At 34.9% G+C, this 21383-nt stretch overlaps 1 protein-coding gene across 1 annotated transcript in view; it reads right to left on the minus strand.

Moving 5' to 3' along the window:
* The window catches only part of FRYL (FRY like transcription coactivator), a 234344-nt gene that overhangs the window by 86109 nt on the left and 126852 nt on the right, over positions 1–21383 (minus strand). Inside the window, exons 12-19 of the mRNA XM_030880492.3 lie at positions 18084–18182; positions 16946–17047; positions 11413–11516; positions 11105–11213; positions 8744–8830; positions 6342–6513; positions 5706–5838; positions 3313–3420 (exon numbers count right to left, since the gene is read on the minus strand). Of these exons, the coding sequence (XP_030736352.1) occupies positions 3313–3420; positions 5706–5838; positions 6342–6513; positions 8744–8830; positions 11105–11213; positions 11413–11516; positions 16946–17047; positions 18084–18182 (914 nt within the window). The remainder of the gene's footprint in view (positions 1–3312; positions 3421–5705; positions 5839–6341; positions 6514–8743; positions 8831–11104; positions 11214–11412; positions 11517–16945; positions 17048–18083; positions 18183–21383) is intronic.

The following is a 21383-nucleotide window of genomic DNA, read 5'->3' on the forward strand; positions in this document are numbered from 1 at the left end:
ATGCTATATGAATATGAGTTTCCGTTTGGGGCTGTAGAGTATTATTTTTAGGATTGACCATCAAGACACATGCATCAGAGTTAGAAACAGCCTGAATGAATAAAGAAAAGCAGGTGTATTAAAAAGTATGCCACAGTTACATGCTTGGGCAGCTGGAAAGTTGGAGTTATCCTCCATGACAGAGGTAGAGAGCTGCGTGATTTACGTGAGAGGAGATACCACAGTCTTCACCCTGCTGAGCTCAGTTCTGGTCTTCACTAAGCCAACATTCAACTGACCATGAGACTGAGGAGAAAATGTATTATAGCTACAGAGACCTAGGAGTGAGCCACGAAGCAGCAGCAGTTAGAGCAGCGCACTGGAAGTACCACATGGGGTCAGATCAAGGGTCTCTAGCCCAGTGTTCTGTCTCTGACAGTGGCACCAAAGGCAATACTGTGGGCTAGGGGAGTGACTGACTCTGTGCTGCTGGCTTTAAAGGTCATTTTAACATCCCTTACATCCACGAATTTACACCTATCTGTGTGACTCAGGGTATAGCCATGAAGAGAATGGTGCCTGAATAATTTAAGGCAGGAGAACAAATTGACCTTCCCTAGAGACAGCAGACAGGTATGCAAATTTACAGTGTATCTTTGCTTTATTTGTTTGCTTACTTTATTTCTAAGTAAATAAGATTTAGACATCACAATTCCAAATGATAGGAGTTGGGGACAAAGTAAGCAGACCCTAGAATCTTTCTTTCGGCCAAAATAAACTAACTGGTAAGTGAATACCACAGGGAAAGAAGCAAAGTATTATAAATAGCAAAGCAAACTGTCAATCACTGTCGAGATATTTGCTCCTCTACAAGGCTCCTCTATGCCTGCCCCTTGGAGATGCAATTTCATTTTGGTGGGGGATATGGACTGCCGTCCACAAAGATGTAGGTGAGTTAAACTGAGGCGGGAGGAGTAAGAGTGGAATTGGATGAGAGTTTTTACTGCTTTCCCAAGGAATAGCATTATAAATAATTAAAACTTATTTTCCCTCCCTAACACTGACAAGAACTTCATAACTCTGCAATCTAATTTACAGCAAGAATTAAGAGACAAGAGTGGGAAGGGATGAATTTATCTCATGGTGCAAAGTTTCAAAGTAACCCCTTTCTGGGCTTCCCTCGTGGCACAGTGGTTGAGAGTCCACCTGCCGATGTGGGGGACATGGGTTCGTGCCCTGGTCCGGGAAGATCTCACATGCCGTGGAGCGGCTGGGCCCGTGGGCCATGGTCGCTGAGCCTGTGCGTCCGGAGCCTGTGCTCCGCAACGGGAGAGGCCACAACAGTGAGAGGCCCGCGTAGGGCAAAAAAAAAAAAAAAAAAAAAGTAACCCCTTTCTTCTCCTCGTAATCCTAAGAGACCAATACCATTCAAGGCCTGAGTGCAACCCGCAACCGCTGAGGATAGGTAGTGCGCGGGTGTGTGAAATGCTAGGTGTTTTCAAGGAGGTAGACAAGGTTGCTGGAGTGGTCTATTAACTGTTTATTCATTGTGAATTTAACTTAAGACTTAGTGATAAGTGCCCAGCGAGCAGTAAACATCTTTCAATGTGATCAAGTATTGCTGCCCTGATAGTCTTTGCACTTGGTTTTCCCTTTAGGCTGGGGCCAGCAAACTATGGCTCAAGGGCCAAATCCAGCCAGGAGCCTTCACAGGTGGCTGCTTCTGCACTACAGTGGCAAAGGTGAGTAACTGTGACAGACAGCATGTGACTTGCAAACCTTAAAATATTTACTATCTGGTCCTTTAAGAAAAAAAGTTTGCTGACCCCTTATCTAAAGAGAATCCCTAACTATGTCAACAAAGGGGTTTTTCAAAAGGCCATCACCTCAACTTAGAATTACTTTTGGGAGCTGGTATTTAAGTTTGGATGTCATGTTATTTACTCATTTACAGAGCCTAGTAGAAAAAAGAGATAAAAACTTGAATGCTATGGCCTCTGCAATAAGAGGAAAAAGTGAAAATGAGACCTGGTTATCATCCTAGGTGCTAAAGAAATGACTGTAGGAGTTAACACACTAATTGCCCAGTGGGGCCGTCATACACTGATAATGCCCGTATGTTAAGAGACAACATGGTATACAAGTCCTAAGAAACAGTACTAGATGGAAAGGCAAGGAATTTAAAAATAGGATTTGTAGGGGAATCCAGAAGAACCTTAACAGTTAAAAAATGAGTGAGGACTGCTGGTGGGAATGTATATTGATACAGCCACTAGGGAGAACAGTATGGAGGTTCCTTAAAAAACTAAAAATAGAACTACCATACGACCCAGCAATCCCACTACTGGGCATATACCCAGAGAAAACCGTAATTCAAAAAGACACATGCACCCCAATGTTCATTGCAGCACTATTTCCAATAGCCAGGACATGGAAGCAACCTAAGTGTCCATCAACAGATGAATGGATAAAGAAGATGTGGCACATATATACAATGGAATATTACTCAGTCATAAAAAGAAACAAAATTGAGTTATTTGTAGTGAGATGGATGGACCTAGAGTCTGTCATACAGAGTGAAGTAAGTCAGAAAGAGAAAAATAAATACCGTATGCTAATACATATATATGGAATCTAAAAAAGAAAAAGGTTCTGAAGAACCTAGGGGCAGGACAGGAATAAAGACACAGACGTAGAGAATGGACTTGAGGACACGGGGAGGGGGAAGGGTAAGCTGGGACGAAGTAAGAGAGTGGCATGGATATATAGACACTACCAAACGTAAAATAGATAGCTAGTAGGAAGCAGCCTCATAGCACAGGGAGATCAGCTCAGTGCTTTGTGACCACCTAGAGGGGTGGGATAGGGAAGGTGGGAGGGAGACGCAAGAGGGAGGGGATATGGGGATATACGTATACATATAGCTGATTCACTTTGTTATACAGCAGAAACTAACAAAACATTGTAAAGTAATTATACTCTACTAAAGATGTTAAAAAAAAAAGATACTTTTAGGATTTCACATTTAGGATATCAGGTCATTCGTTGCTCTCATTCCCTGGGGAAAGAAAGGCTTTGACCTCTCTGCCATGAAATTAAAGTCATTAAATACATCTTAAGATTAAATTTCATCAACAACAACAACAAATGAATGAGGAGAAAGTGTTAACAAAACGTAAAAGACAAAATGGGAGTTTAGAAAGTTATCAAATAAAGGATTAAAAATGTCTTTATCACTACTTTTTTAGTGATAATAGTAACAGCGGTGCATTAGATATTTAAAGAGATTTAAAGAGATAAAAGGTAACCTCACAAACAGTAATTCTCATTTACCTTGCTAACAATTCAATGAGGTCAGTTCTGCTCATACCATCAGGAATCAACCTGGGAATAGCAGCAATACAAGTTCTAAACAAATCAATTTTGGGTTTTCTTTCCCCCCTGAAAAACAGATCACAAGAGGACTTAATAAGAAGAATCTTACATACACCAGACAATGAAAGCAAACTTGGAAAAATTATTACAGAAAATGAGCCCACCTCCAAAAGTTTAATGTATTTATTATAAAAAGAGCATATACCAATCCAATAAATAATTATCAGTTTATAAATGCAGAAAAGAATATATGGATAATTCAGGAAAAAAACATAGGTACCCAGCAAAAAAGGTTTTCAGTAATTAAAAACAAGTATAACAACTATTATGTTTAAATAATAAGTATTATTTAAGTAAATTATTTATATTATAATTGTTTCAAATAGAATTAAATACATAATATTTAACCTTTGATAATATTTAATTATTAAAATAATAAAATTGACATTAAGTAACCAAATATTCGTTATTTGGGGGGTCTATAAAATCAACAAAATTTTTTCTTTCTCTTAATATCATATACTAACAAGGGTTTTAGAAAACAGACATTCTCATATACTACTGTTGTTTTTTCTTGTCTTTTTATTTTACTTCAGAACGTACACACACACACACAAACATATTTAAAATTTTTATGTAATAAAATACGTGAAGTTTTGAAAATCCTGGTTCCTCCAGGGGCTTGATACAATTTAATTCTTCTGTATTTTCCCCTAGTTATTCAATGATTTTATTTATTTTAAATATCTAACCTTTTAGGTACTGGTTTTTATTTTGGTCTACATTTCAAGGGGAAGCTGTTAATTTATTTTACCCAAATTATCCTTCAATTGGCCCAATAAAATAATTCTTATATAGACAAGAATTTGGATGCTTTAAGAGTTTTTGGCTCAGTATCCATTATCATGGCAATGGACCTACTATTACTTTTAGTGATTTTATATACAGTGAGTTTTCTCAGCTTGGTTCCAACACGCATGAATTTCAGTTACCACAATTTAGTTAAATAATACCAGTCTCCAACAATGTGGTTCAATTTTCCGTTACCATCAACTATAAGTAATTGCGTAGCCAAGCTTCCCTGTTAGCTCCTCAGTGCACAAATCAGGACGTAAAAAACAGATGTGATCATAACCAGTGATTTAATCACATTAATTTTTTCAAAGTCTGTCGTGATTGGTCACTGCACATCTGTTATTCGGTTCACACATACATGGCAAATTATGTAGTTGTGTTGATTCCTTGCCTCCAGGGGTAAACTCAGGTGGCATTTGACAACAATGGATAATCAAAAGAGGAAACTGGCCAACAAAGATTAAAGTACAGCGAAGAAAAGAACAGTGAATACTGGAAGTGAAATATTGGGTTGGCCAAAAAGCTTGTTTGGGTTTTTCTGTAACATCTTACGGAAAAACCCAAACGAACTTTTTGGTCAACCCAATATCAATCAAACATTAATGGAGTTACAGAAGAACTAGCTGACCAGGGAATGCTGACACTGCCGTCATTGAAGACGCTACATACACAGCCAGAGGAACTCAGTGAGGGCAAATTTACAGGCAGAAATGAGGAAAGTGTGGCAAAAAGGATGAAGAATTCCCAGAGAAAGTAATGCAGGAAAAAAAACTTCACATTAGAGAAACTCTCAGAGATATTAACATTTTCTTGTATATAGTAACTATGCATTAATTGAGAGAGCCAATATCCAATTTGGTTATCTAAGATGTACAATGCAGATATTAACACCTTAAAAAAAGTCCACTTACAAAGAATATGTAGATATTTCCTAGCAAGTACAAGAAGTTATTGCCATAAAATATATCTTCCTGAGGAGGAAGTCCCTAACAATAAGGGAAAAAAACATGGGTTGACAAGCAGTGCTGGCAGTGGGATGGGGGTGAGATGAGGTACAGTTTCTCACACAAAAAGCCACTCATACATTATTCCCCTCTGTACCCTCAGTTCCCAGGAGATTTTCAGGTTTTCTTTTTTTGTTGAACAAGGCTCTGGAAATAAGGGCATTTGTTTGACTTAATAAACCAACCATGTCCACACACATCTGCGGTCACTAGCATTTATCTCTCACTCACAGAATAAGTATAAGGCCTCAACACTGACAACAAACTGGACGGATCCAGGATGACTTTTGCTATCTGTACTGGTTTGACAGCACTTTAAAGAGTAAAACTGAGCCTGTGGGAGGAATCGCTGTATTAAAAACTGCCGCAGATGGCAATAGGGGCGAAATCCAGAAGAGAAAGGAAGGAAACAAGAAAGGAAACAAGCAAGAATCGACCCACTTTACTTATGAAAACTGAAATAGCAATGAAGAGAAATAATTGACTACATACGTAATCATATCTTCAGGTTCCTTATTAGACATCTGCACACTAGTCATACACATTGGTCTCCCAACTTCTTTGTCCAAATGTCTGAGAATGCTGTCTAACGCTTTTCTCACTTGAGGGTAGTAAACAGACATTCCTGGAGGGGCGGGGGGGAACTTCACAGTTATAAAATGTCAAAAATTAGATAAAGAATAGTTACAGTTATTTTCTGTAAAAAAATAAAAGCCCATCACAACCTTTAAATTACATTAGCTTATTTTTGTTACAAAGGAAGGAGTTCTGACTTTGACATACTATTCTCCCTGATAATTTGCTTCAGTATATTGGAGAAAATGTGAAAAATTATGCACACAACTGAAATTAATTTGAAGGAAGGACAAAATGCAGTGAATAGTATCATGTGAGAAAATATTTAACAAGACTTTTAACATAACAACTTAAGGATATTATAAAAAAAAAGTATTCATTTTTGAATCACTCTGTACACTGGAATAACTAGGCAAATATATACTTTCACAGGCAAATATATACACGTATGTATACATTTACACAGGCAATAATATACATTTTAGATTTGATCATAACCTTTCACAGAAGAATATTAAACTGTATTATTTACTTATTCCAGTTAACACTAACCTATGACTTTTGCCTCTTCATCTGTCAAGGTTTTATTGAGAAAAATTTTCTTTACACGCAGAGTGTTTCCTGAGGGAAGAATAACTCCTGTTGTTGGCATTGGTGGCTCACCATCTTTCTGCTGCAAACTGTCCGCTATTACAAGGAAGACTCTGAGGCCTATGTTCATTCTCTTCAGAGAGAAAAGTTTCAAAATAAAGAAGTCAGAGTGTCAGAAAATTCCTTTTTTTTTTCATGCTAAAAATATCTCATCAAATAACACTGGGGGATGGGAGGAAGGAGGACAGAAGAAACACAAACCTTTCTGTCCCACATTTTTAACTAGCCCAGGCACTGCAGTTTGCTTTAATACCAAATTCCCAAGTGCCACCCATTCACTTATGAGGCCAACTGGCTCTCTTATTTTCTAGCTTATTTCAAACCTCTTCCATCCCTTCCTCAACTCTCCTACACCCTGATACCATACTCTCCCCTCTATAAGCAGATGATCTGTCACCCACTTCACAGTCAGAAAAAAAAATCAACCTTCCTCAATCTCTCACTACAAAACACACTGATCTACTTATATCTGCACCTCTTCTTCCTCTACTGTGCTCCTGTTACAGTTGAGGAGTGCTGGTATTCCTAGTTATTAGAATCCCATCTGCTCTTGCATTATCAGGAAATTACACTATCAATTATACCTTCTCTTTCTTGCATCTTCAACATTTCCCTTTTAACTGAATATTCTGACTCCTGTTACCTATACTCAACTATCTTAATGCAATGAGTTCTCCCCATAATACTCTCCTCTCACTCATCAGTGACAATACTGTTCAAACCAGTGGGCATTTTTCCTGCATCCTATTTGACTTTTCAGCAGCATGGGACTCTGTCAAATATTCCTTATTCCCTGAAACCCTCCATTCCTTGGATACATCTGTGCCACTGCTGACTGTGTCATCTCTGTCCACATTCCAAATTTACCCTCCTTTATCTGAATATTAAATGTTAGACTGCTTCAAGGCAAGTTCCTAGGCTGCCTTTTCCTATCATTATGTATTCTCTCCCAAAGTAATTTCATGTATTTACATGGCTTCAATTACCACCCATACCAGAGCACCTGCTAATTTTAAGCCTTACTTCTCCTCTGAACTTGGACCCTCAGACCAATTTGACACTTCTACTTGGATGTCAGAAAGATGCCTCAGATTTGCCATGTTCAAACCAAATGCCCTCTTCCCCGCCAAACTCAGTATCTTCTCAGTGTTTCTTTTCTCAGTAAATGATCTTCTCTCTATCCACACCACACCATCTCAGCCCAAGCTGTCATTAGTTATGACCTACACCAGTGGTCTCTAAAATGGGTATATGCATCCCAGTGGGTGTTCACTGGATGGTTCACTGGAATACAGGGAGAAAATAAAACTTTCGTTTATATATTTTTTATCTAAATAAGATCAAGGTTTTAAGATTTACCCCTCTTTACATATGACATAATACTGGTGATATTAGTCTAATATCAGATGGTCATTTCACTTAGTCATAGAAGACATCTTGAAGGGAGTGGGAAAATTCCACAATGTACTGTGGTTCACAGAGGTGTCCTCACTTATTCATTCTTTCAGTGTATTGCAATTTGCTTAATTTGATTAAGTGGATTAATAGATAATTTTATCTGGCTTTAACTAAACTAGCTCTCACAAGCTTAAAAAGATTCCTGAAAAGAAAATACAGATTGAAGAAAATCCTAATAAAATAAGCCTGTAGAAAAACAACAACAACAAAACGGCACAACTGACATTTTTTTCTACTCTTAGTATGAACGTTTCAGTGAGGAAAAAAATTAATTTCAGAAATAAACTTGTTCAATGAAGAGAATATTTTTGAAAACAGATGATCAAGAAAACATCTTTCATTATGTAATTTTTGTTGCTGAGAACCAGGTTAAGCATGTCATCTATAAAAAGTCTTTTCTGCTCACTTTAAAAATTTGGAAATACTTATTAACCTATCTTAAAAATCCTACAAATAAAAAGCTTCAATAACTTTCGAGCTCATTTGTTAACTACATAAATATATATCTTAGGATTTGATTATGAGGAGGACCAGCACAATAATTTAAAAGAAATAAGAGAAAATATAACACTTATTTTGTCTTTTTACATTCTCCAGTGTCATTAAATTCCAATAAGCAATTACTTCAAAAAATATTCTTAAACAATCTGAAAATTTTATATCTAAAGGATGAGCAGGAGTTTACGAGGGAATAACAAGGCCAAAGAAGTAGGAAATAACATTTATCTTAATTTGTCTTTAACTAGAGATTTGAGCCTAAGAGTTCTGATTCCAGAAATTGTGCTTAAAAAAAATTTTTTTTTAATTGTATAGGATAGTAAATTACTACATTATAATTTTTTTACCTCTGGATTAATGGTGAAAGTTTTGGTAGATTTTCCAACACTGAGAAGATCAAATATTATTTCTTTCATTGCAAAATCCAAACGTTCCTAGAGGAAAAAAAAAAAAAAAATCAATAAATCCTTGTAACTTTCTACTGCTATGGGCATTGGAGATAATGTGGGTTTTGTTCCAGACCGTAATAAAGCAAAATCAGAATAAAGCAGGTCACACAAATTTTCTGGTTTCCCAGGGCATATAAAAGTTATGTTTACCCTATACTGTAGTCTATTAACTGTACAATAGCATTATGCCTAAGAAAACAATGTACAACCTTAACTAAACAATACTTTATTGCTTAAAAAACACTAACCATCATCTAACAACACAGAGTCACCACAAACCTTGTTTGTAAAAAAAAAAAAAAAAAAGGCAATATCTGCAAAGCACAATAAAGCAAAGTGCAATAAAACAAGGGTCTGCCTGTATAAGTTAAGTATCATGTTAAGAATTATACAAATAATGGCAACAATACAGGTCTGTACCCACAAGAACTTCCTGAATCTAGCTGGACAAAAGAAAAATGCATATGAATTAATGTTAAAAGTATATGATTATAGATACATGATTTAATTATCAAATGATTGGTTTAATAGCCAAACCAGCAGGATAGAAGTTTTAAACACGCATTTGCCAAACTCATATTCAAGACCTAAGTGAAGGAATTCCCAAAATAATGATAAAAGGAAGTCCCAGGACGATAGCAATCAGGCAGGCCTGGAGAGCAGGGAGTTCATACTGGGACAGAAAGAACAGGGCTCCGGGAAGGGTAATCTCCAAGGAAAGAAAAGTTAACTAAGAGTAACTGATGTTTGAGAGGAGCTCTATAGTTCTGGAGAAGTGTTGGTGTGAGGTGATTAAGCAAAGGTAGTGGGTATGACCCTCGGGGAAGGGATGCAACCAAATAGCAAAAGTTTTCTCAACAACAGATCTAAAGCACAATCTGCTTTCATTCATCTTACTGACACATTTATTCTTATCTAATTATCATTAATTCTGTGCTCCCGTAAATAGAAATGTATTCGTTTTATTTAAATAGTCTTTATTTCTTCATTGTCAAAAATAATTACATTATGGGTCATCTTCGTTGTCATAGTTTTAGTTCAAAGAGAACTCAATGAACATTCTGGAACCAAAGTGTTTTTCCCAAATTGAGAAGGTAACCCTACCTATGCTTCTCCGGGGCTGATGTCCCAAAAGAGAATGTGACCAGAGCCATGGATCTGCTTACTCAGCCCCCATTTAATCCTCTTCAAATAAACCTTCCTTTACTGCAGAGGCTAGAAAGCTAAAATGATATTTCCCAGGAAGCCTCTGGACAACAGGCTTCAGGATGTGACTGAGACCCCGTCAAGTCATATACTCATGGGAACCCTTGGGAACTGGGGTACGGGAGGAGGTGGGGGAGGACAGGGAGAAAGGAATCTATTTTACTGGTGGGGACTGTGGTGGAAACATGATTCTTAAGCACTTGGGGCACTTCCTAATTTGGCAGGTTTTTGACTGTGGCAGAGGCAGCAGCTTCCTTGGTAGCCCGATAGTGTAGTTTCCTCTGGATTTCCATTTCGGCTAGAATCTGTTTCTTCAGTCCTATGAGTGATTCTGTGAACGACCTCTATTCCTTAAAAGACCCCTTTGGATTCAACAAGCTACCACGGACTCTAGTGTCTCTACCTGAGAACACAGATTAATGCAGGTTATGAAAACAATGTTCCAAAATCTTTCAAGACACTCAGGAACTAATTAGTAAATAGACAAGAGGAGGATTATGAGACATTTTCTTGACTCTTCCTAAATTAAGTGTCTCCTCCTCTGAGTCTCCTTTCCAAGTGTGTAGATCAATCATCTAAATGTATTTTGCACACACACACAAATCATTAGCATCATTTATTTTTTACTTTTTAAAGCATACTTTTATTTTTCACTATTCAGTATTAATAAATGTTTTGTTATCATGCTTTTAGATGTGTAACAAATTCTATGACTCTAAGTTACTCTTTTTTTTTTAAACATCTTTATTGGAGTATAATTGCTTTACAATGATGTGTTAGTTTCTGCTTTATAACAAAGTGAATCAGTTATACATACACATATGTTCCCATATCTCTTCCCTCTTGCGTCTCCCTCCCTCCCTCTCACCCTCCCTATCCCACCCCTCTAGGTGGTCACAAAGCACCGAGCTGACCTCCCTGTGCTATGCGGCTGCTTCCCACTAGCTATCTACTTTACGTTTGGTAGTGTATATATGCCCATGCCACTCTCTCACTTTGTCCCCTACTCTTACAATTTGCATGCATATAGGTATTATGAGGTGAGGCACTCACCTGAGCAATGAACTGAATAATCTTCACAAATATATTGAGAGGTGTATCACGAGGAACCACACTACGTGACCCTTTTGGGAAAAGTGCTGACACTATGCTCATAAGACGACTGTAGGGAAAAAAGATTTAGTCATAATGAGAGAATGAAATCAACAAAACATTAGCAAAATATCCTTCGCATCCTTCATAATACGTCAAGATAATTCATATTCCTCCTCAAGGTATTTGTAATGTTAACTAAAATTTATCAGTGTGGCATTTTTTACCAAGATGTTACTTTAAATATGCTTTAAAACAAAGGCACTCACCTTTGAGTTACAGTGTTGCTTTCACATTTTATTCTAATTACATAGACCCACAACAATCTATACAAAGATTCCAGTGCAACTCGAGACATTTTAGGATCTTTATTCTGTTTAGAAGCAAAAGAGAATAAAAATAAGCTTATTTATCAAAGTACTTGCAATAATTTAAGATCAATTATATTCTCTGTCAACAACTAAAAGCCTTCTCCATTCCCTTCTTTATTCAATCTAAAACAGGTTTAAATATGTAAGTATATATTTAGTATACAGTAAGTACAGAGAGCTCAAAAGCAACCATAAATAAGGAAATTGAGCCATCCCTTGTATTCTCAAAACAAAATACTACTAGTATCTCTAAGAACTCTGAAATTATACACACTTCAACTTACCTGATGGTAAATGGGACACACAACAATACTGAAATAATGATAAAAGGATTGCTCATCTTTGCTGTAATTCATTGCAGCTCATACACAGTTAAAATTTAGAACACCAAATGTTGTTACAGATATTTGCGCTTATGGAATAATGCAAAATATTATTGAGTGATTATACTTAAAAGAAGGAATATAGAATGGTGGGTTAAGAGCATAGACTCTGAAATTAGGAATGACTGGCCAAACCCCATCCTTGGATCAGTTGGTGACACAGTTTCCTCAGCTCTAAAATGGAGATAACACGGTACCTACCTCACAGATTAAGGGAGTTATTACGTGAAAAGCACTTGGAACACTGCCTGACACGTTAAATGCTCAGTAAGTGTCAGGTGTTTACCTTTAATTTTTTAATTTAGAATTAGAACATTCTTATTTAAAATCAGAAAAGTATCCATTTCAATCGCAATTTGATCAGCAAACCTTTTCTTCATACTAGCTATTATAAAAAGTGAAGTTCTTAAATGACAAGAGACATGTAATGAGATTTAATTGTAAATTTTGAAAATCAGCTAATAATCACCTTTAGTAGGAGAAACTCTTTATGCATCTGTTAATTAGTTGTAGGATGCATTTAGTCCTATAAATTAGCATTTATTTAATCTGGTTTGAGAGATTTCTTATTGTTAAACAATTATTTTATATATAACAATGGACAAAAGGGAGTTTTTAAATACTAAGTAATTTACCATTCTATGTTTTCTCAGACTACAGAATAACTGACATCTACTATGTATGATTAAAAGCAATGCAACAAGATTACCACTGGACATGTTTTTAAAAAAGACAACCACTAGAAAATACAATTCTGCACATCTATGTATATGAAAATTTGATATAATTCAGAATGGAGTATCAACTATTCAGCTGGTCAGAGTCTCAAAGTCAGTCTCTCCTTCTACTGACAAATCCACGATTCCAAATTTCAAATACACTCCCCAAGTAGTTTTCTATTAATTTGTTACTAATGTAACTAAAGTAACATATAAAGTTACACACAATATATCTTACTAATATAACAACCAAGCTTTTTGTAGTACTTTCTTTTCTAGCACTTAAATGCAAGGTCTCAAATGTCAAAATATGAGTTCAATTAGTTTTATGTACACTCCAAATAATACCTTCACATAGTTAAATTATCCTTTCAAAATATGAATACTACAAATTAACATATAATAAATTATATAATAGAAATATTTAAGTCCAATTCCACATAAAAATTCTTCTCATATAAACTGTTAATAAAATATTTGGATTATCTTATCTTATGTGCTGAGGTACCTGGCATGAAATAAAATTTGATTTTCCAACTTTCCAAGATGGACTACTATGTTTTACAAAGCAGACTTATTTTATAATGAACAATTCCAGAAAAGATAAAAAGTGATAAAAATTATATAATTGTTTATTCGGTATCTGCAATGCTGTTATATATCTCTGAATAATGAAAACATCCTAAATTGATCTGATCCTTAAACAAAGATACATAATTCCCTAGTTACAATTTTGGTCTAATTTGAATAATCAGATTACATTAATAAAATCCAGTAATATTAATGTATAATACAATTTTTTAAAATTCTTTTTTTTTTAACAGCACGTTCTTATTACTTATCTATTTTAAATAATACAGTTTTGATGTCAGGCAAATATGCTCTTTGGCAGCAATCATTTTAATGTTTCTTCCTTTTTTTCCTACTGTGAACAACAACAACAAAAGATTTGTTTAAAACTCAAACCAGTAGGATTGTAGTTTTAAAGTGTTGCATCAAAATCATATTCAAAATCTGAGTTACTGTCTCCTGAATTTCATTGGAAAATGTTATAAAAAGCATAATTTATAACAGCTAATTTTAATTAAACAGAATATTTTAAAACTGAAGATTATGGTTAAAAATCAACATTCGGTATCACTTCTCTCTCTTAAATTCATCTTCTTGGGACCACATTAATATTAAACTTTCGGTAGAATGTTCCCGCTGTGTGCTGCTCTTCTTTTACAATGCGAGAAGCAGGCTTAAATAAATACGTTGGACATGCAACGCAGCCATAGGTAAAGGGGGAAAAAAGCCACACTTAAAGGAGATAAAGCAATATTTTACTTTGTAACATCAACACGACTCACCTGGAGTGTTTCTATTTGTTTTCTGATACTGTTGTTAGATGGCATCTAAATAAAGCAATGTGAGACAGCAAACATAAACATGAGATGCAGCACATGCATGTTAGATGAAAATAAGCACAAAACAAGACAGCTCTTCACCAAGGTCTCTATTTAGAAGAAATTTGAAATGTCCAAGACAGTGGCTAGAATCACTGAAGAAAAAAAAATTCTATAATTTGGGCATCATGGGATACATCTACAACACTCAAACTGAGAGAAAATAGATAAATTTTTAACTATCTAATTTTTCCTCTAAAAGTACTGCGTTTGATTTCAAATAAGTTTCAATTTTTAAAAGAAAAGAAGCATACACTGTAGGAAAAAAATCTAAATTATTTTTACATGGCATCTACTCTTACTCCTCTCTCTCTCTCTCTCAATTATTCTTTAGAAACTTTAAAATCATTTTTCACATAATAACCTTATTTGACATAAAGATAGGGGAATGGGAAACTACCAAATTATGTTTGGGACAAAAACAGCAGATTTAACACTTTTGGTGAAAATAAACTGATGTTCTCTCATGCTATTTATGGACCTACAGACTAATGCCCATTTTTCATGGTCACCAACTTCAGAAACTAGTATGGTAATTTTTAAAAAATTGTGCGGTATCTTAAAGTGCCTTGAAAATGTATCATATTTATTCTTATGACTCTAGGGAATAATGCCTTTTTACTATCCCAGAATTATAACCCAAAATATTTTTTAAAATACTCAGTAAAGCAACATTCCTTATAGTACATTAAAAGGTAACATGGTAGACCAGAAAGAGCAAATTTTATTGAACTGGATGGATTAGATGCAAATCCTATCTCTATCACTTTTTTGGCTCCCTAAACTTGGGTTGCTTATTTATCTTCTTTTGGCCTCAGTTATAGTAAGAATTAAATGAGATATTGTACTTAGAGAATCTAGCCTATAATAAATACTAATAAAAATCTATTTTAAGGAGTAGTAGGTCTAATAAACAGAAAAGTGTTACAGATTTTTTTGAACTCAAGAGATTACTTGAATCTCAAAACAAAATCAATTTATGTAATAAGACCTTTATCTTGGATCAATTTTTCCTGTATACAAAACAAATAAATTATACCTGTCACAAGAGATAATTAGCATAGTTTTTCCCTGAATGCTCGACTCCTTACCTCAACTATGTAGCATAGCCACAGTATCTAAAACTTAACAAGCAGGAACCAAGTCATAAAATTTCTGCTGAATAGAGCCTTAATGTAAGTTAAAGGTTAATGGTCAAGACAACTATATTCCAAATATTCATGCTAAGTGGCTCTTATCTCCTTTAGCCTGGCAGATTGACACAGTCATTAATGAAAATGGACAATATGCCAGAAATATTTAACAGGAGGTAAGGGTTCAAAGAAAAGAGCATTTTAAATGAAAGCCTCAAGCCAAAAAAAAAAAAAAAAGTTAAAGTACTGCGAAAGAACTGCAAATATGTTAGGTGCAAACGTATATGTATAAAAACATTCCAACAAGCAACAGAAAAGTATGAATTGTCATGAAACAAAGCAAACTTCCAGAAACACTTAAATGCGTGTCTTAAAGTATGTTATTAAAAGTTTGAAGAATCATACTACCCAGAAAATGATCATTTCCCTTTCAGTACCTAAATCTGTATGAATTATCAAAATAAGGACAGAAACAATATAATGTACTTAAATAAAACTTATTTTCTGGTTTCATGACATAAAGAATTTAACCAGCTTGATTGGCCCTGGGAATTTTCATAAACAGAGCAAAGAGAATAGATCAATTCTCACCCAAATATGAATAACATCAGTGTATGTATATCTAGGAGGAAAATAGCCAAAAATATTTTTCAAAGACATATTTTAGTACACCTTACTAAGAAATCAAAGTATTTTTCAAAATGATATGTAAAATCATTAAAAAAAAAAAGATATATAGGATAACGTTGTCCAGTGAATCAATCCTGAAGTGAGGAAAAAAAGCCAGTCCTATTTCTCACAATATCACGATGAGCTGTAGGGTCAGAGACAACTCATTTAATCTCTCTGTGCCTTGGTTTCATTGTCTCCCAAGTTTAAGTTTTTCAGTCTTAACCCTAACTTAGAGGAATAACAGAAAATGAAATGCCATGTCTGCATGTTTCTATAACATGTAAGCAAATATTCAAATATATTCATTTATGTATCAAAATGGTATTCAAATCAAGCATTCACATGACATGCAGATGAGGAATATTCCCACATTCTGTGTCAGATATTAACTGTGGTCCTATCCACAGAAGAAAAGAAGATCCTGTTACGTTCTGCCAGCAGAGCATCCTGGGCAGATAATGATCCTTCTATCTCACAGTTTTGTTTTCAGTCCTAAGAGACTGGACATAGATGTGCCAAACAGTGTTAATAACAATTAATTACCCCTTGATTCAAGTCAGAATCATTGCAGGAGCTTTCCCGTCTATGTGGATCCAGTACCATACTTTCAGATTTGGCTGGGCATAGTTAACACTAAATGTGCTTTTACTGATATTTTATTATCGAGGCTTTTTTCATATTATTCAGACTTGAGCCAACATTACTCAATTTTCTCAAGAGAAAACGCAAAATAAGCATCTGGAGAGTTTTGTAAGATTAACTAATACTCCGAAATTCCAAAGGAATTTATTTATTAACAAATATTGCTAGATCCAAGATAATATAAACAATCATTACAAATGTATAATTTTGCATTCATTAAGACCAACTAAATTTTTAATCAACCGTTTATTCATGTCTATAACATGATTCCCTATAGAAGGAATGAAGTACGTATAAGAAAAGGAATATGTTGAAGTATCACTATTCAAATGAACTATAGTACTAAAAGTTTTATTATATACTGTTCAATGTATATGCATAAGTGAATACACTACAGTCAGTATTTACAGGTCAGAAATGAGATTAAGTCTTACCTTCAAATGTGACAAACAGTTCTGTAGGAAAATATGCCAGTTATTTAAAAAAAACTGTTTTTGACTGACACATAAAAGGCAGGTAATTAATGGATATAGAGCCTATAGGAGACAGAAGAAAGAGAATAACATTTTTATGAAAAAGCACTGGACTTGTAAATTATATTTCATTCATTCTCATAAACAAAAAAAATTCTATTAGCAGTTTTCCCATTTGTGATTTAAAAAATACGATCTCAGGGAGTAATCTAACAAAGAATGATAAAGGGCAGATTTTCTATAAGAACAATTTCCTGATCTATCACATCTCCCCAAGTGAGAAATATGCTATTATTTCTCCCTAGATCCATTCCTCCTCTAACCAGTAAAGTGGCCCTGGGATCAGAGGACAGACCGGCATTAATGTTGCAGTTTTCTATTCATCAGGTGTGTGACTTCAGGGAGGATATGTTAAAGTGCTTGAAGCCTCACTTTCCTAACATGTAAAGTGGAGAATGCTAATCACACACATGCTATAGGGTTGTGAGGCTTAAAGTAAGACAAAGAATGTAAAGCACTTGGCTCAATGCCTGGCACAACCAGTGTTTATTATTATTATACCTCTATCTTGAACAGTCAAGTATTTGTCCAATTCTCCAAACTTTCTCCAAGCTGCATGCAAATTTACAGAAAAACCCCTCAAAGCTACCGAAGTGGATGGTGAAATGGAAAAAAAATGCTTTAAATCTCTGAATAGAAAAGATGTAATTAGACAGACAATAGCTCCTAAATAATCAAATGCTTCAGAATGTAATTTATTATAATGTAAAATAAAGGAATTTATGGCTTAATATGAGACTACACTTAACTTTTCCTTTATTCTAATACATAATTTATAGCATCTGTCAAGACAGGTAAATACCTAGAATGAAGTCTGAATAACCTATCAAATACAGAGCTAGTAAAATTAAGAATAGAAAGTTTTGAAAACAGCAGGAGAAAATGGGTAAAATTTGTCCTTGTGTTACACTTTGGATATTTTACAATTTCAATTTTTACAATTCTCTTAAAACTCTACTAAAAAAAACCAACTAAATTCATAAATCAATTACTAAAACTCCTAATTAAACATATGAAGGTTTGAAATGTTTCTCAATACCAATGAATGCTTCTTTCTGGAACTCAGTTCAAAAGTAGTCTGATAAAGCATCTCCACAAAATTTTTCAAGCAGGGAACATTCACTTCATTTTTAACAGCCTAGGTAAAAAGATAATACAAAAACACAAAGAAAACGGTTACAAGTGTTAGATCAAACTATACAAGGATTACAATAAGTTTCTGTAAGGTTTGAAATTAGTCAATAATTCACTGAGTATCTGATGAAGTCCCATAATATACCAAATGACCAAATGTTGAGTAAGATAAACCAGGTCCCAGCCCTGGGTGAACAAGCAGATGAATGTGTGGTATAACAGGAGCTCTAAGAGGAAATTCTCTGTCCTCTTGGAGCACTCAGAAGAGACCCCAATGGAAAAACTCCAGAAGGAAGTAACATCTAAGCTGAATTCGGCATTACTTTACTTAAAATACTGCAATAGCCTCCCACTTAACCTCTCTGGTCTTATCTCCCACTACTCTGGCCCCCTACACTAGGATCCAGCCACACTAGCTTCTTTGTTGCTCCTAGAACACATCAAACATGCTCTTGCTTCAGGATGTCTGCACTGGTTCCTTCTGCCTAAGAAGCTCTTCCCCCAAATATAGCATGTCTTACTCTCTTATTCCTTTGGTTTTTGCTCAATCGTCACCATCTCTTTCAAGGTGGTGATCTTTCCTAATTACTCTATTTAAAATTTCAACTCCCTGCCCACTTCAAGAATTTTTAGGCCCCTACCCTGCTCTACATTTCTGCACAGTACTTACCACCACATCTGGCATATACTCTTGATACATAATTTTACATACTTGTTTGAGTTTTCTGCACTAGACGTAAGCTCGGTAAGAGCAGGGAGTCTTTCCTACCTTGATCATTGTTGTATTCCCTGTGGACGGAAGAGGCCCTGACACACAGAAAGCACTCAATACATATAATGAATAAATAAGTAGAATCTAACCAGGAAAGGAGGCTGGAGGTTATTTGAGAGGCAAGAATGTTCCAGACAGAAGGAGTTCTATGTGAAGAGGCTGGTGTTATGGACTGAATTGTCCCAAAATTCATATACTGAAGTCGTAACCCCACATACCTCATAATGTGGCCTCATATGAAAATAGGTCATTGCAGGTATAATTAGTTAAGTTAGAATGAGGTCATATTGAAGTTGGGGCGGGGGCTACTCCAACATGACTGGTGTTCTTAAAAAAGGGGGCGGGGGATGAATAGGGAGACTGGGATTGACATATACACACTATTGATACTAGGTATAAAATAGATAACTAATGAGAACCTACTGTACAGCTCAGGGAACTCTACTCAGTGCTCCGTGGTGACCTAAATGGGAAGGAAATCAGAAAAAGAGGGGATATATGTATATGTATAGCTGTATTGCTGTACAGTAGAAACTAATGCAACATTGTAAAGCAACTACACTCCAATAAAAATTAATTTTAAAAAGGTTGGGGGGGAGAATTTGGACAAAGACATGCACACAAGGATAACACCATGTGAAGATGATGGCAGAGATCAGGGTGATACATCTATAAGACAAGGAAGGGCAAAGATTTTCAGTAAACTACCGGAAGTTAGGCAAGAGGCATGGAACAGATCTTCCTCACAGCACTCAGAAAAAAATCAACCTGGCAACACCTTGCTCTTAGACATCTAGCCTCCATAAATGTGAGACAATAAATTTTTGTTGTTTAAGCCACCTAGTTTGTGGTACTTTGTAAGGGCAGCCCTAGTAAACAAATAAAATACAAAAGCAAACATGGCATAAAAGAAGAATTAGGCAACACAGTAATAATGGACCACAGTCCAGGGTCTTTCTTCCCACAATCTGCTCCTTTTGATGAGTTACCTTAGAAACTACAACATAATCTCAGATATCTGGCAAAAACAGATTTTTCAGACAAGGGGGAAGCACAAATGACAATTTGGGATGGATACGCAGCGTTTCAAACCATTTCTAGAAAAAGAAATTGAAGTCCATGCACTAATGATGTACTTCATTAAGTACATAGCTACTTCATAGCTAAGCTGATGTAGTTTTATAAATGATCATGTTTTCTTTTTGGCAAAATGAACCTATTTTCACGGTTAAAACTGAGGTGAGAGTGGGGGTGAGGTATTTGACTCAAACTACTTACAAACTTATAGTTCATGACTTCTGTTTGTACTCATTTAAAAAATCTTCAAGTATTTAACTATAAGTAAATATTCAAAACTGGTAAAAAAAAATCATGCCAATCTCTACAACTGCTATGTCATTAATATTTTAAATTCTTAATTTTTCTTACAATTCCCTGTCCATCTTTTCTGAACATGTTCTAAAGATTTGATCACAAGTCAATTAATTCAGTATTTAAAAATAAAAGTCAAAACAGTTACATTTGATTCTCAGTATGAAAATAAATTTCTTCATTTTAAAATATTTTAAATAGAATAAAACCTGAATAAAGTGAATCTTACTAACTTCCATTTCTAGCCAAGGTGGTGTAAAGGGGGCTAGACTTATTTTACCATCTGAAACAACCAAAAAGGAACAAAATATATGAAATGATATGCAAAACATTATACATCAGTCAACAAAAGAAAGTGACCCCTGAGGAATGGAAAATAGATGAGGTGAGCCCTTTGATGGCCCCAGCTTACTTCTGTGTGAGAATTTTCAGGGAAGAAATTAAAGTGTACCATTGTGTATGGTTTTTACACTACACATGAACAGTATAATATCACTTGAGGTAGACAATGATAAGTTAAAGATGTATACCATAAACAATTAAATGACAAAACGATGAGATATAGCTAATAAGCCACCAAAGGAGATAAAAGAATCACAAAAATATTCAATTAATCCAAAAAATAGTAGAAAAAGGAAACAAAGAACAGATGGGAAAATTAAAAACATAATCAGAAGATGACAGATTTAAAATAACTGTATCACTAATCATATCAAATGTATGTGGTGCCCAATTAAAAGGCAGAGATTGTCAGACTGGATAAAAAAGCAAGAACCAACCATATCCTGCCTACAAAAAAAAAAAATATATATATATATATGTATATATTTTAATATAAAAACACAAGTAGATTAAAAGGAAAAAATGGAAAAAGATATACTATCCTTATACAATCAAAAGGAAGCAGGAGTGGCTATATTAATATCAGATAAAGTAGATTTCAGAGCAAAGAATATTATCAGAGATAAGGAAGGTTATTTCACAATGATAATGGTGTTAATTAAAGAGGATATACAATCCTAAACATACATGTGTTTCATGATAGAGCTTAAACATACAGCA

The sequence above is a fragment of the Globicephala melas genome, chromosome 5 (genome assembly GCF_963455315.2).
Source record: "Globicephala melas chromosome 5, mGloMel1.2, whole genome shotgun sequence".
NCBI lineage: Eukaryota > Metazoa > Chordata > Mammalia > Artiodactyla > Delphinidae > Globicephala > Globicephala melas.